The sequence below is a fragment of the Narcine bancroftii genome, chromosome 4, assembly GCF_036971445.1.
Source record: "Narcine bancroftii isolate sNarBan1 chromosome 4, sNarBan1.hap1, whole genome shotgun sequence".
Taxonomy (NCBI): domain Eukaryota; kingdom Metazoa; phylum Chordata; class Chondrichthyes; order Torpediniformes; family Narcinidae; genus Narcine; species Narcine bancroftii.
The window spans coordinates 263,612,426-263,628,500 of record NC_091472.1 but is presented as its reverse complement, the minus strand read 5'-3'; the positions used below and the strand labels follow the sequence as shown (position 1 = coordinate 263,628,500).

Here is a 16,075-nt window from a genome sequence, read left to right as displayed (position 1 = left end):
GTCTTTAGAATATAGGTGGAAATAGGAGCTCCTTGAATATAGAACATTACAGCACAGTACAGGCCCTTCTGCCCATGATCTTGTGCCGACCAATAGAAACCAACTAAACCTTACCTACCTTGGAACTATGTGCCTGTCGAAGAGGCTTTTAAAAGTCTTTATTGTACCAGCCTCTGCCACCATCCATGGCAATGCATTCCAAACACACATTACTCTCTGCATTCATTGTTTTTTAAAAACTCACCTCTGACGACTCCCCTAAATCTTACTCACCTCACGTTGTAAAGATGTCTTCTGGTGTATGCAACCTGAAAGAACACACAATAGGAAGTAAAAAGCAGTCAATGTTTTGGGCCTGAGCCCTTTGTCAGGAATGGCTCAAAATGTTGACTGCCGTTTTACTTCCTATGGGCAATGCATGACCTGCTGAGTTTCTTCAGCACTTTTTGCACCACACTAGGCCCCAGCAACTGCAGATTTTCTTGTTTACCACCAGTAATAGGGAGAATGTGTAAACACCACACAGGTCCAGATTAAACACAGTTCACTGGAACTGAGAGGCAACAGCTCTACTCTCTGCATCAATGTCCCACTGTCCCAGTGGCGTCTCCCTCTCTTTCATCTTTACTCCAAGTGTCTCCTGGGAACATGCAAGGAAATTCATCCAAAAGCTGCTCTTTTGGTATCATCATTACCCTTGCATTGGGTCATCTTCCACGTCTTGGTTGCTGACCTTTCATCTCAGAAAATTAAATTTAAATACATTTGAAAGGCAAAGGTTATCACCTGAGATTTATTAGCAGATTCAGATAAAATAGAGGCTCAGGAAGGGAAAGTGCTTCATCTGCAGTTTAATATTTAAAACAGGGCCACAAGTAATGTAAAAAGTTTCCCCAGACTCGTGCTTGTGTGTTTGATGCAGAGGACCAGGCACAAATTTATTGATGTTCTGCTTTTTCTATAAGATTACAGTGCATGATTATACTTGCCAGGGGTAGTGGTGAAGGCTGTTCCTTTAGGGACATTTTAAGACTTTCAGGTGGGCACATGGATATCAGAAAAATCAAGGCTTATGGGTGTGTGGTTGGGAATAGTTACATTGTTGTGGACTAGGTTTATGCAAGGTCAACACAACATCGTGGTCTGAAGGGCCTGTTATGTGCTGTAATGTTCTATCATTACTGAAAAACTGAAAAGAAAATAACAATGACCTTTCTTCCTTCAGAAGCAGGCGCCCAAGAATCGGAAGGGACACAGTGCTGTCGTGTTTGAGGCTCATATGTTCGTGTATGGTGGTTATGTTGATATCATGGGACCCTCACAAGAGTTCTGGAGTTTTGGCTTTGGTAAGTAAAAGTCGTAAGAAAATTATTCAAATTATTAATGTAAACACTCAGTGCTTTTCATAAATTAATGGACTATGATAGCATGCCAGTTGAGCTACTGATCTTGTGTCCTGTGTCCAGAAGGCATGAGTTCAATGCTCCAGAGATTGATAGATGTTTGAACTGTGAGTGAGTCCAGGTACGTAGGTGGGAGCAGGCAAATATATGTTGAAGCCAAAACTGGATCAATTAATAAATTATTGGACAGGTTCAAGGGCCAACTAAACATTTACTACTCCTTTCGATCATGTTCTTATGGATCATGAATTTGTTTATACAAAGGAGGAGGTTACTTCAATCAATCAGAAGGGAGAAGTAAATGATAAAATGGGTTGTAAGATATGGGATTGGGTGAGATGATTGGTGAAGAAGTGAGAACAAAAGGAAATATTTGTGAAACAAAAGTCATTGTATAATGTACAGAATTTTATAATATTTTGCATACAGAAAGCACTTAACAGACAAAACCATTTTACATTAAACCACCCCAAAGTAGAATAATATTGATGCCTGAAATTTGACAATAGAATAAATATTCTGCCAGAACTTGTGGAGAAGGCAACAGATTTACTTTGACTTCTATTTAATTGAATTGTTTATTGTCAAATTGTACTACCAATCAACCACAATCAGACAGCGAGTTGTGATTAATAGGCTTTAATCACCTTAAAGTGTCAGCACAGCTTGTATGTTGCTGGCCTGGTTCCAAGGCAGGTACTCAGGGAAGGGTTTGGGGAATACAGCCTTTATGGGGATATCTGCGAGGGAGGAGTCACAGGTTCAGGGGGCAGGCCAACTCATATAGCACATATATACATCCATACACATTGTGGTAGCAGCACACAAGTCTACTGCAATACAGTGGAAAAACTTTATTTTGCATGCTATGTGGTCAAATCAACCTCTCCTTGAGTACAACAGCTACTACAAAACAGAGTGCAGTGCATAGTGTTAAAGAGAAAAAGTTCAGTTAAAAAAGGGTGCAAGGACAATATTTAACTAAAAAGAGATGAATTCAGTGGTCTGATAACAGCAAGGAAGAAACTTGTTAAATCTAGCATGTGTGTTTTCCAACTCGAGTATCTTCTGCCTGACAGAGGGAGGAGAATGTGTGACCAGGGTGGGATGAGTCTCTTGGTATGTGTGCTCCTTTCCCAGAGCAGTGGGAAACATATAGGGAGTTAACGGACAGAAGGTCAGTGAGTGTGATGGCCTGAGCTGTGTTCACAACCCTATGCAAATTAATTATTACTCTACATCAAGTTTGTGCTGGAATCCATCAGTTCTATCGCTTCTAATACCTTGACCCAAGATGTTATATATCTTTTCCTCCCAGTCACACTGTAGGACCTACTGAGTTTCACCAGTACTTTTGTGTCTTATCCCTCCACTCTTTTCCCCAGTTCCTGCAAGTTGTCCTCTTGGTGGTCCATCCAATATCCTTTTGAAAGCATTGGTTTCTCAGTGCAAAGCCAGAAATTGTGAGGGCTCTTAATTTGCAGCTGGTGGAAAAAAAACCAAAAGCCCCTCACCCCCGCCCCCCCCGGCCATTAGTGCCTTTGGGTTTTTGATGGTGTTAAAGAACTAATTATACATTAGCCTCTGGAATTGGCAGGATTTATGCAGCAGAATTCATTTTGCTAAACCTCTCATTGCACAAATGTGGTCAAATTACAACAGCTGTGAAGATGGTTTTAGCTCATTGTTCTTATTTTTAGGACATCACATGTTCATTTTCACCATTCATTTTCTCTTAATTAATGGCTTGAGTTTGATTACTTGTACGTTGTGTTGTCCAAGGGCAGATTAGGGTGCAGCTGACACTTCAGGAGGTCACCATTTGGCCAAGGCCTCCACTGAGTTGGCAATATGGTCATCCTGAAATTAAATGACACCATGGCAGGAAGAGGAAGAGCAACCTTGAATTAATTGAAAGAGGATTGAGCACCAAAGTCAGGAAGTTCTTCATATTAAAACTCCATCTGGTTTCAAAGTTAGGGAGGAAGTAATTTAGGGTGGTACAGTTATACAGCTAGTACCAGCAGCAACTTCAACACCAGCAATCCAAGATCGGTCTGGTGCAGTTTGTACATTCTCCCTGTGACCGTGGCCCTCCTCTGGGTGTTCCGGTTTCCCCTTGCTCTGGCAATGATGTGCTGATTGGTTTATTCAACTACTCCTAATCTCTCAATTGCCCCTGGTGTTAAATGGTAGAATCTGCGGGGGGGGGGGTTTGCTAGGGGGCAGTATGATAGGAATGTGAGGTTTACCAACATTTTGCTCATACCTTGATGAAGGCTCAATCCCGAAACACTATTTATGTATCTATCTTTGCTACGTAAAGTACATTGATTGAGCTGCAGAGATCCTCCAGCATTGTGTTTTTACTTTAATCACCGTGTCTGCAGACTTTCATGTTTCACTCTTAAACTAGAAGTCATAGGTTTAATGTGAGAGGAGAAAGATTTCAAGGTGGCAAGCTTTTCACAGAAAGGATGATGGGTGTATTTAACAAGCTAAAAGAGGATGTGTGGAGGTGGGTACAATTGCAGAGCTTAAAGACTTTTAGGCAGGTTCATGCATGTTGGTCCGAGTTATGGGAAGAGATTGGACAAACTTGAGTTGTTTTCTCTGGAGTGAAGTAGGTTGAGGGATGACTTGATAATGTTTACCAAATCGTGAGAGGCACTGATAATCAGATTCTTTTCCCCCAGGGTAAAAGAGAGCATGTGTTCAAGGAGGAAGTGTCAAGATGTGCAGGGCAATTTTTTTTTTATTGAGAGTAGTGGATGCTTAGAATGGGCTAACAGGAGTAGTGATGGAAGCAGATGCTATATAAGTCTTTAAGAGACTTCTGAATGACACTTGAATATGCAGCAGATGGATGGATATTTATCAGGTGCAAACAACAGTTTTAGATTGATTTGGTCATTATATTTGGCATAGACATGGGCTGAAACACCTGTACTGAATTGTTCTATAGCAGTGGTTCTCAACCTTTTTCTTTCCACTCATACCACTTTAAGTATTCCCTATGCCATCAGTGCTCTGTGATAAGTAAGGGATTGCTTAAGGTGGTATGTGGGTGGTAAGAAAAAGGTTGAAAACCACTGTTATGTGCACAGTTTCATAACTCCAAAGGAACAGGCCCAATGACAATTTTTCTCAAGCAAAATATTTCAGTAACAATTGGGTTTAGAGCAGTGGTTCTCAACCTTCCCTTCCCACTCTCATACCACCTTAAGCAATCCCTTACTAATCACAGAGCACTGATGGCATAGGGAATACTTAAAGTGGTATGTGAATGGAAAGAAAATGGCTGAGAACCACTGTTCTATAGGAAAGGTTTGGGGCAATATCGACTAAATACAGGAAGGCATCTTGATCAGTACAGCTGATGTGCCTTTTTGCATGCAGTATTACTGATTCTTTGATTGCAATCCTGTGGTGAGCAAACTAGGTACTGAGCAGAAAGAAAATATCACCCAACAGGCTGGCAAAACAGTGAGAGAGAACTTCAGAATTCTATATCTCTGTTTCAAGTTCCAAGGGTTGAACTCATCATGATCCACCCATATCAATGCAATGGCCAAGAAAGCACAACCGCTCCTCTATGGTCGGCAAGGTTAGCATAGCACAATGCGTCAGTGTTCGGACCAGAGTTCAAATCCTGTGCTGAATGTAAGGAATTTGTACGTTTTCCCTGTGTTTGCATGGGTATCCTGTGGGGGCTCTGTTTCATAACGTACTGGGAGTTGTAGGTTAATTGGGTGTAATTTGGCAGCACGGACACGTGGGGTGAAATGGCCTGTTACCATGCTGAATGACTAAATTATAAATTCCTCAGAAGCCTAAAGAAATTTTGCATGTCACCAGTGTCCTTAAACAATGGCACCATGGAAAGCATCCACTCAGAGTGGATATGGTTTCCTGCCTTCTCCCCATATCACTTGACATATGGTTAGTAGGTTAATTGATCACATGGGTGTATTTAGACAGCGCGGGCTCATTGACCAGAAGGGCCTGTTACCGTACTGTATTTCTAAATTAAATTTTAAAAATAAGTTGAATTCTTGGTACGTGACAATAAATTTGATCTTTAACTCGAAGTTGTAAAACTTATTTTCCCCCAACAGAAGCCAAGGACTGGTGCCCTGTAATGGCCTCTTCAGGTGTCGTGGGACCAGGTCCACGATACAGTCATTCTGCCGCTGTCTACAGCAGTGGGATGTACTTGTTTGGGGGACTGGTTGGACTTGTGGAGCAGAATGACTTTTGGAAATGGGATTTCATTGGTAGCAGCTGGTCCAAGATCAAAGCACGGTAAGTAGAGCCTTCAGCAGAAGCATATCATCTCATACACGGAAGTTCTGGAAAAACTCTGTAGGAAATGCAGCATCTAGAGGAAGTAAAGGATACTCGATGTTTCCGGTCTGGGCCCTTTGTCAAGGTATGAGCAAAATTCAGGCCTTTCTTTTGTCCTAGCGCCTGCAGTCTTTCTTGTTTAACTCCATATTACCTCAAATCGCTGCTCAGCCAAAGGATTAAGGAGCTATCATTCACTGTAAAAGATAGTTGTTTCATTAATAAGGTTAAACAAGAAAGTCTACAGATGCTGGGATCAATTACTATATATAAATGTGCTTGAGAAACTTCGCAGATCACGGAGCCTCCATAGGAAAAAAAGGGTAACCAAAGTTTTGAGCCTGGGCCCTTCCGAAGGGATGTTGTGAGACCTGCTGAGTTTCTCCCACCAATTTGTATATGGCTTCTGTCATAAGACCATAGATATAGGAGCAAAAGTAGGCCAATCATCTCTTTGAATCCGCTCCGCCATTCCAACATGAGCTGATCCATTCTCCCACTCAGCGCCACTTTCCTGCCTTCTCCCCATATCACTTGATGGATATCTAAATAGTCAGGGTATCAATGTCTGCCTTAAATACACCCCAAAGACATTGCACCATAGTTGCCCATGGTAGAAAATTCCAGAGGTTCACCACTCTCTGGCTGAAGAAATTCCGCTGGAAGGGTGCCCATTTAAAGCAGAGGAATTACCTAAAGTTGTGCCATCTTGTCCTCGACTCCCCTAATATGGGAAACAACTTTGCCACATCTACTCTGCCCAGACTTTTTAGTATTTGAAATTCTTCTATGAAATACTGACTCGTTCTTCTGAATTCCAAGGAATACAGACTAAGAGCCATTAAATGTTGCTCATTCCACGAATCATTCTTGTGAATCTTCTCTGAATCCTCTCCAATGGCAGCATATCCTTTCTTAAATAAGGAGCCTAAAATTGTACCCCGTACTCCAAGTGAGGCCTCACCAGTATCTTATGTAGCCTCAACATCACATCCCTGCTCTGAAATCCTATTCCTCTAGATATGAATGTCAATATTGCATTTGCTATCTTCACCACCAACTCAACCTGAAGATTAACCTTTAGAGTATCCTGCATGATGACTCCCAAGTCTCTTTGCACTTCCAAATTTTGTTCCCATGCAAATAATAGTCTGCCCTTTTATTCCTTCTACCAAACTGCATGGCCATACATTTTTCCAACATTGTATTTCATTTGCCACTTCTTTGCACATATTCCTAATCTATCCAAGAGTCTCTGCAGCTTCCTCATTTCCTCATTACAACCTCCCCCCTCCACCTATTTTTATATCTTCTGCAAGCATAGCCTCAAAGCCATTTATTCTACAGTCCAAATCATTAATATCCAATGTAAAAAAAAAACCTGCGGTACACCACTGTTAACTGGTAGCCAACCAAAATAGCAATCCCTTACTAATCACAAAGCACCTATGGCATAGGGAATACTTAAAGTGGTATGTGAGTTGGAAGAAAAAGGTTGGGAACCACTGCTTTAAAAGGATCATAGATGAAATTAGCAGTTCATGAAGTGGGGGTGACAGAAGGTTGATTAACTCATGAAACCCTTGTTAGGGTGCTTCAAAGAAATGTCCTTTTTAGGCGAGTGCCAACTAAGGTTCCCTTCTTCTTTGGTGTAGGGGATACGAAACAAGTGATGTTCACAAAGCTTCCAAAACCCTTTTCGTGGGTTAATCGAAGTAGAATGCAGTATTTTTTCTGAAAATAGAATCCTTTTCAGGGGTCAGTTGAAGTGGACTTCTCATTCCTCTATAAGCAAAAGGAAGAAATCTAATAGTTTGTCTATAACCACACAATGAGGCCAAGTGAATTTCTCATCATGTGCTGCCTTCTTAAAATGGCCTCCTGAGCAAAATGTTCACTGCCCTTTCAATAAGATTGTCACATGGTCTCTGTTTCAGGACTTCTCAAAGCCGGCAGCTATTTTTACAGTCCCTTTCCAAAAGCTGCAAGGTTTTGTTAAATCTGTTCTTTTAAAGGGGCAATCCGATACAAATAAAATGAACAGAAAAAAATAGGAAAGCATCATAGTACTCTTATCACCTTTTTGTTTTCTAGTGCCCAAAAAATTGTAGATAAGAAGATTGTCACTGAGACGGTCGAAGCCTTGCGATCACTAGATCTTTGGTTGCAACCATTCTGAGGGATATGGCAATGAGAAAGTATAATTGATTAGCTAGAGAAGATCAGCCAGATCTTATGACTGGCAAAACAAGATCATGGGGCCATTATCCATTTATGTGGTTTCTTAGGTTCTTGTATTAATGCAGAATCTGATTGTTTTATTAATTTTGCTTTGAATAAACTCATTAGTTCTTTATTTCTGACAGCTCTGGGCCTCGCCAGTTGGTGGGACACTCTGCTGTCATTTACCAGGACAGCATGCTAATCTTTGGAGGAGGAAGAAACCATAACAGCTCCAATAACAACCTGTGGAAATTTCGATTAAAGACACAGACCTGGGAGAGATTAAACCCAGCAACGGAGACAATCCCGCCGTCTAAAATCTACCACTGCGCAGTCGGTAGCTTCCAGGAGAAAAATCTTGATGTCCCTTGCATAAAATTAGTTCCAAACTGCACCTGTGGGGGCAGCGACACCTACTCAGGCAAATCCTGTAGCAGGCAGCTGGTTGGCTTGAAAGGTGCCTGCTATTTGAATTTTTCTACACAGCTCCCAGAACATCGCAGCTCTTCTCCAGACAAGTTCAAAAGTGAAAACTCGGACAACATCGAGATGATGACTTTCAGTATCCAGTCCTCGGAAAGCACCAAGAAGCTCAAACAGTCAACTGTGCCCATTTCCAGGGTGCCAGTGGCACAGTACCAAGGTAAAAACCTTTTGATGCAGCCGGAGAACCAACCTCCTGTGGAGGACAGCACCAAAGAGAATGGTACTTTGAGAGGACCCCAGCTGGACACCGTTTGCCAAGGTGATGAATTGCTCTGTTCTACTAGGAATCTTCCTGAGGTTCTGTTGATTGTTGGTGGCAAACCATTAACTGAGCAGAGCTACATTTCAGTGTGGCAAATGAAGCTATGTGAAACTTTTTTAAAATGTTAACTTAAAGGAGTAAACATTAAAACAAGTTTGCAACGTGATAAAAGAACATTTAACAAATTTAGTTATGGAGAGATCCGAAGTATCTATCTTAATTGTAATTTTTTGCTATTTTGCCGATAATGCTAAATTTTAAACAAATATTTTCTAAAGAGTGTTTATTTTTATAGAGTTAAATAAGAAAGTCTGCAGATGCTGTAATTGTACTGTAATACACAAAAGTGCTGAAGAAACTCAGATAACGCAGCATTCATTGGAAGCAAAGATGTATAACTAATGTTTTGTGCCTGAGCCCTTTATCAACGTTTGATGCTGTATGCCCAGCTGAGTTTCTCCAGCAGTTTTGTTTATTTTTATAGACATGTTCAAGCCTTAAGCTAAAATGTACTGAGAGACAAATTATACTTAGAGTATTTTCTTAAAAACATTTCAAGACCAATCAGTGATGTAGTTACTCTTGTCAGTTGTCATGTGGAAGAGCTAACAACTGCAGAGGTGATGATGTGACTGAGAGCTGCAGCGGAGTTAGGGGAGGTCTAACTAATGGAGAAAAATTGGTTGAGGAGAGAGAGAGAGAACAACTGAAGGACAAGTTTGCAGAGATATCTCCATACACTCCAGAATATTCAAGCAGGAAAAGCCATGTTGTCAGCCAATTTGTGATTGTCACAAATTTTATTGCAATATTTAAACGAGTTTGATGTTCATCAGAAAGATGCCTTAGTTTTCTATAATTGCCTGAGAATCAGAGAGGTCAGAAACAAACCCCATGGCCAACTCTATCCAAGCTCACTGTCAGATACATTATAATTCTCCCATTTACCTGCTAATGGTCCATTGCTTGTTGTGGCTTTGGTAATTCAGGTGCTTGTTCATATTCTCGAATGCTGCAAGAGTATCAGCCTCCACAACCTCCTCGAAGTGTCAAATTGTCTCTCCAGCTATCCAGGTCATATGAGGAGTTGCATGTTAACAAGAAGATCTGTAGATGCTGGGGTCTAGTGCAAAGCACAAAAGTACTGGAGGAACTCAGCAGGTACAGCACTTTTGTGTATTGCACTAGGCATTGTCTGGTGAGTTCCTTGATTTTCCAAAGTTGCACTAGAAGTGAATAAGTGGGATGTCTGAGTATGAGGCTCAACACTTCTGATAAGCAAAGGGCTTGATTTTCTCTCTTCAATGTTGCCACGTTCTAATATTGAATTTTTTATTTAGTATATTCCACTCGTATATGAATTCTTGAGTAGTAGTACATTGGATTGCCTTGCATGTCTGCATTATAAGATTTGACATAGTGTTGATGCCTAGTTTATAATGCCTCTGATGGCTGAGAGGGCAAAGGCAATCTTTGTTGACATTGGGAAAATAAACTGCTCAGTTGATTCAGAGGTAGTGTTGAAGTGCCTGCAGCAAGGATGAAGAGGGGCTGAGATGCCTGAATCACCAGTGATGCAGAAGGGAGGCATGGAGTATCATGTCCGCATCAGTTACTGTTGTTGAGCAGCACCCTGCAGGAAAATAGCCCAGAATAGTCAGGTGCACAGCCAACAATGTTCCCCTGTCTGGGACTCAGACATTGTAACCCAGTGGTTCTCAACCTTTTTCTTTCCACTCACCACTTTAAATATTCCCTATATCATAGGTTCTCTGTGATTAGTAAGGGATTGCTTAAGGTGGTACATGGGTGGGAAGAAAAAGTTTGAAAACCACTGTTTTAATCATACCTCATTGACTTGTTATGTGCACAGTTTCATGACTCCAAAGGAAATGAGAGTTATTCTCAAGCAAAATAATTCAGTAACTGTTGGGTCTAGAGCAGTGGTTCTCAAACTTCCCTTAGGCATTACTTAAAGTGTATGTGAGTGGAAAGAAAAAGGTTGAGAATTACTATTGTAACCTGTTTTGCTTTCCCCATTTATCTTCAACTACAGAAAGTACTAACAGTGAGGTGAATCAACTGTGATGAAATGATGGTGCAGACTTGATGGGCCAAATGGCCTAATTCTGCTCCTATAGGATTATTATAATAGTGACAATAGACAGCAGTATATTTGCAAAAGAAAACTATCTGAGTGAAGCAGGCTATATATACAGGGAATAAGTAGCTGCAGTCAGTGTAGTACAATGGAAGAGATTGAATTTAGTACAACTGGGATAGGGGGTGCTAACACAGTGATGGCTTCTTCTGTTTTCCAATTAACTGACATCTGTGTTGTAATTTACTTTGTTGAAAAAGACAAAACAAATATTCCTTCACTTCCTAGGGCAGGATTCCTGAGCACAAGAAACTAGTGTTTCCATTCTAAAACATAAAATGCATTTCTACATTTGTGCGTAGTGCTATAGATTGCAGAGGTCAGTATTTAACCTGATTTGCGCAGTTGCACTCATATTAAACCTGCCCAGCTTCTGTAGTTATGGAGAGGGCAAGGATAACAAACTTGCACCAGTAGGCTGCAAGGACATAAGGTTGATTTGAGATTCGACTGTATGCCACTCTATGACTAATGCGAATTCATTAACTGATACAAAGAGGAGCCAGATCAGGATATTTCTGTAAATGCCATTATGTTGGATTTGTTTAATTTTTCAACCTCCCATCCATTTATCTGTGAAATTTCTCTGTAAGAATACATGGAAAGAGGGCCAGAATCCCCTTGTCTAAGTCACCAATCAAGTACAATTTGTAATTAGGAAGGAAAAAAGTGATAAAGTTTTATTATGATGGTATCTGCTTTAAGTGATAACAAAAGACTCCATAACCCACTGATACTTTGACAGGGCTCAAATGCAACATTCTCTGGAAATACAATTAGAAGAAAAATATTTTTTTCCCTATTCAAAATGCTTGATGAATTCTGGTGCACAGGAAAAGTTATTGTTCCTTTAATACAGTAAACACCCTTGTAATCTGGAATTCAAGTAACTGGCAAATAAAATATTGTGGAAAATATATAGGTAAAAAATACAGGTTTAAAACTGGCACACCTCGCCAATAGTTTGCCAATTATGCAACCTCAAGCAACAGGAAAATTATCTTATCCAGCATCTACCAATCCCCCCCAGATACCAGGGGTTTTACTATACGTGGGGATTAGCTGGCAATGTTTTTTTCCCCCCAGGGTAAATACTAGTCAATGTGTGTTGAAAGAGGTGGGAGGAATTTAAGATGTCTGGGGTAAGTTCTAGAGAATGGTAGGTTCCTGGAATGAGATGCTCACAGAAGTGATGGAAGCATTTTTAATGTAGCATTCAAGAGGCTTCTGGGCAGACACATAAATAAGCAGGAAACTGAGGGATGTATATATCATGTGCAAGCAGCTGAGAAATGGTTTATTTTGGTACCATCCATGGCCCAGACATTGTGGTACAAAGTACCTGTTCCGTATCGTTCTATGTTCTGTTATAATTTAAACCACATGTCTGCTCTTTGTACTTGCTTGTAAAGTAAGAATCATGGTTTCTTTTCAAGGAGATAAACTTGGCCTGTTCATCAGTGTTACACCTGGGAAACTTTTCCTTCTGCAACTTGATGGGCTTTGTAAAATCAAACATGCACAAGGATTCCAAGGATTGAAAATACAGGCAGGAAAATCCCCCCAGCAATTGCATGCCCAGAGAGTGTATTTTTTAAAAAAAATCAGCACTGAATCAACAACATGGGGTTCTGGGTTGGTTTGTAGTGAGGGGAGGTGAATCCTAGAGACAACAGTTACATTTAATCTTTGCAAAGGATACTAACTTATCGAGGTGTAGAGCAATGCATGCTTTTTTATCTTTAAATTGATGGTTCATTAAAAAAAAATTTACATAAGGTGCTCTGAATGCTAATAGAGACTTTAAAAACATAGGTTTAAGAAATGGAAGATAACTGGCATCAGAATGCATTCTGTTCTTGCACTACAATTAGATGTTCAGATTTATGTGTTCTACTTTTAAAATTGGTGATATTTTCACAAAACCAGAATCCAGCAATAAACCTGTGCTACACAGCATTGGATGACTTCCAAGAACCGACATCAGTATCCTGAACAGTGGTTCAGAACCAAACTCAATTGCGCGTAAAATGACTACCAACACAGTGATAATTTACAATTCATTATGCCACTTGTACTAACATGAAACTGCAAGAATCAAACAGTAATCATATTATTTTAAAATCACAAGGACCCATTCATTGAAATCCTGCACAAGTCATCAACATTGATTTTAGGAAATTACCCTATTTGGAGTTGCAGTGGTTACAACAATATGGGAGTCAGCATTTTACAGCATGGAAACAGGCCTTTTGGGGCCTGTATACACCATCAAGTTGTCTACCTAAGCCAGTCCTATGTGACTGCATTTGGACTGCTTCCTGCTAAACCTTTCCTATACTTTTAAACTTTGCAAATGTACCCCCTCTACTGTTTCCCTGGGTAGCTCATTCCATATGTCCAACATGTGAAAACAGTGCCACTTGGATCCCATGTAAATCTTTTCCCTTCTACTTTTAATCTATGCCATCTATGTTTAGACTCACCTACCCTGGGAAAAGACCATGATAATTTATATTATCTGTGGCTCTCATGATTTTATATACCTCTAGGGAGAAAGGTCTCAGCAAAATTCAAGCCCCCAGTAACATTCTAAATATATTCTGCACCCTTTCCAGCATAATGGAATCCTTCCTGTAGCTGATAGCTAATATCCCAACAGTTGAGAATACTAGAAATAACATTTGGCACGTTACCTTTATGAGTACCGTCTCCGTACTGCTCAGTCTCCATACCTGTTGCGAGTTCAATAAACACTACTGGTGTTTCCCAGACACTTTCATTCTTGACACATCAGAGCAAAGATGGGAACAGCAAAATGGCACATCATAGAATCTTGCAGCAGGCCTGTGATTGGAAGAGTTAGAGTACATTTCTGCTGCTCTTTTCCAGTATCTCGCAACTTTTCTCCTTTTTAAACAGTTGCTTGACAGTTACAGTTGGGTCTATTTCCACCACACTTTCAACTGGATCAAGTCTTTTTACTGAATGGCTCGTTGTACACTGAAGCTGGATTTTTGATAAATTATGCACACAATGTAAATAAGTATTCTTTTTGACACATGGCCTATACATTGAGATATAATGAAAACTGTCTTGTCATAAACAGATGATGCACAATTCATAATACAATAGCAAGAGAGACATGGTTTACGGACATGATTTTTGCAATGCTCTAAACTCCTCCAAGATAAAGCAACACACGGGAGGTTCTAATCAACACACAACAGTGTCTTGGCATTAACTCAATGTTATATGTTCTGGTGCTGGCATCAACAGTTATAGCGATAAGGCATTTCCAGCATGTCACAGTTAAATGTGCTCATGCCTACATTTGTGGCACAAACACTTTAAAGCAGGTAAACATACAGCATGGAGTGCTATTCTCACTGAAAATTTGTCAAAGAAATTTAGACTTGTTAAAAACATAACTTTAAATGACTTGTATAAGTGCAATATAACTATAAATGAGCACAGCTGTCTATTAATTTTAATACACAATTATGTTTGTAATTAATGCTTTATGTGAAATAATGCATCCACAGTTTTGAAGGTTGTTGAGACAAGTTCTCAGCAACCTGATTTCTCTTGTTTAAGTTGGAGGTTCTCATTTAAACGTTAGCAGATCATCATTACCTAAAGTCAATATTTGTATATTGTGTTGCTGGCCAAGAAATGCAGGCTGCTCTCTCATTTGGCAAGTAAACATCCTTTCATAAGATACACATTTTTGAAGTGCACTAAAACAGCACAGAAAACATTAATAAAAGAATATATTACGGGCTGTGTAATTGAAGAGTTTTGAAACTTTTTCACAAGCACTGAGTTGTCCCCAATTAAAACTGTATCTTATTCATTTGTTTCATCGTTCTTACTACATTGAAAATAAAGCATGTTTACATCAAAATTCACTGGATTACATTCTTTAAGAGCTTTAAAATATTTCATTTGCAGCCATTTCTATTGGAGGCTAGTCTCAAATTTGCCACAATACATTTTTCACAATTTAAAGTTCAGCAGAGTTGGTGGTAAGTAAACAATGACTTTTGAGGACTGTTTAAAAAAAGGTGCAGAGGGCAAAGAGTTAAGCAAATTTAGAGTTGATTTGGGAGAGTTAGTAATTGACAGGGACCAATTTTTAAAAAAAGGGGTAGCTGAAGGAGTGGACCAATATGTTTTGACAATGTAAGAGTAGGGCTCTGAAGCTTTGGTTCAAGAAGCTGAGAAAGAGCTAGCTTACTTGCTGGGAGAGAGGGAATCTCATAGAGACCTATAAAATTCTGGCAGGACTGGACAGAATGGATGCAGATGGGATGATTCCAATGATGGGAAAATCCAGAACCTGGGGCCATGGTTTGAGGATAATAGGCAAACCATTTAGGACCGAGATGAGGAGGAATTTCTTGACCCAGAGGGTGGTGAATCTGTGGAATTCATTGCCACAGAGGGCAGTAGGGGCAGGTTCATTAAATCTTTTTAAGAGGGAATTAGATCTATTTCTTCAGTATAAGGGCATTAAAGGTTACGGAGAGAAGGCGGGGACGGGGTACTGAACTTTAATATCAGCCATGATCTCGTTGAATGGCGGAGCAGGCTTGAAGGGTCGAATGACCTACTCCTGCTCCTATCTTCTATGTTTCTAAGACCAGGTGAGGTAGTTTAAATCCTTTCATCAAAGTTAGATAATGGAGTCAGCTAGGTTAGTGGGAAATCTGGGACAGCGTACTTGTCCCTGATGACTACATCTGAAGAAAGTGCATTCCGTTGTAGCTCCTTACAACCTGCGTTAGGGAACTGGAGCAGGAATTGGATGAACTGTGAATCTTGCGGGAGGTAGTGGCAGATAGGAGTTTCAGGCAGGCAGTCACATCTGTAATTCAGGCAGGTAGTTGGGTGACTCCCCTCTCCTGACAGTCACCTCGCTACCTGCAGACAGTGCAGAGTACCCTTGAGGCCATCTACAGTTGGTGGAGACCTACAAGGGACAAATCAAAGTGGTAATGTCTCCGGTGCAGAGGTTGGGCCCCCCCAGCTCAGAAGGGGGGGAGGGGGAGAGGAGAGCGATAGTGATTGGGGACTCGTTGGCTAGACAAGTGGATAGAAGGTTTGCTGGACAAGATCGAGGCTCCCGGATTGTACGTTGCCACCCAGGTGCCAGGGTCGAGGACATTTCTGATGGAGTACACAGCATTC

The 16,075-nt window shown here is 40.5% G+C and overlaps 1 protein-coding gene across 9 annotated transcripts in view; it reads left to right on the top strand.

The window, feature by feature from the left end:
* Positions 1-14,789, top strand: part of klhdc3l (kelch domain containing 3-like) — an 87,181-nt gene extending 72,392 nt beyond the window's left edge. For 7 of the 9 annotated variants that reach the window (XM_069934883.1, XM_069934876.1, XM_069934881.1 and 4 more), the window contains 3 exons: positions 1,226-1,346; positions 5,522-5,708; positions 8,117-14,789. In XM_069934883.1, the coding sequence (XP_069790984.1) occupies positions 1,226-1,346; positions 5,522-5,708; positions 8,117-8,849 (1,041 nt within the window). In that variant the 3' untranslated portion in view covers positions 8,850-14,789. The remainder of the gene's footprint in view (positions 1-1,225; positions 1,347-5,521; positions 5,709-8,116) is intronic. The other 2 variants (XM_069934880.1, XM_069934885.1) reach the window with 1 other exon arrangement.
* The last annotated feature ends 1,286 nt before the right edge of the window (positions 14,790-16,075 follow it).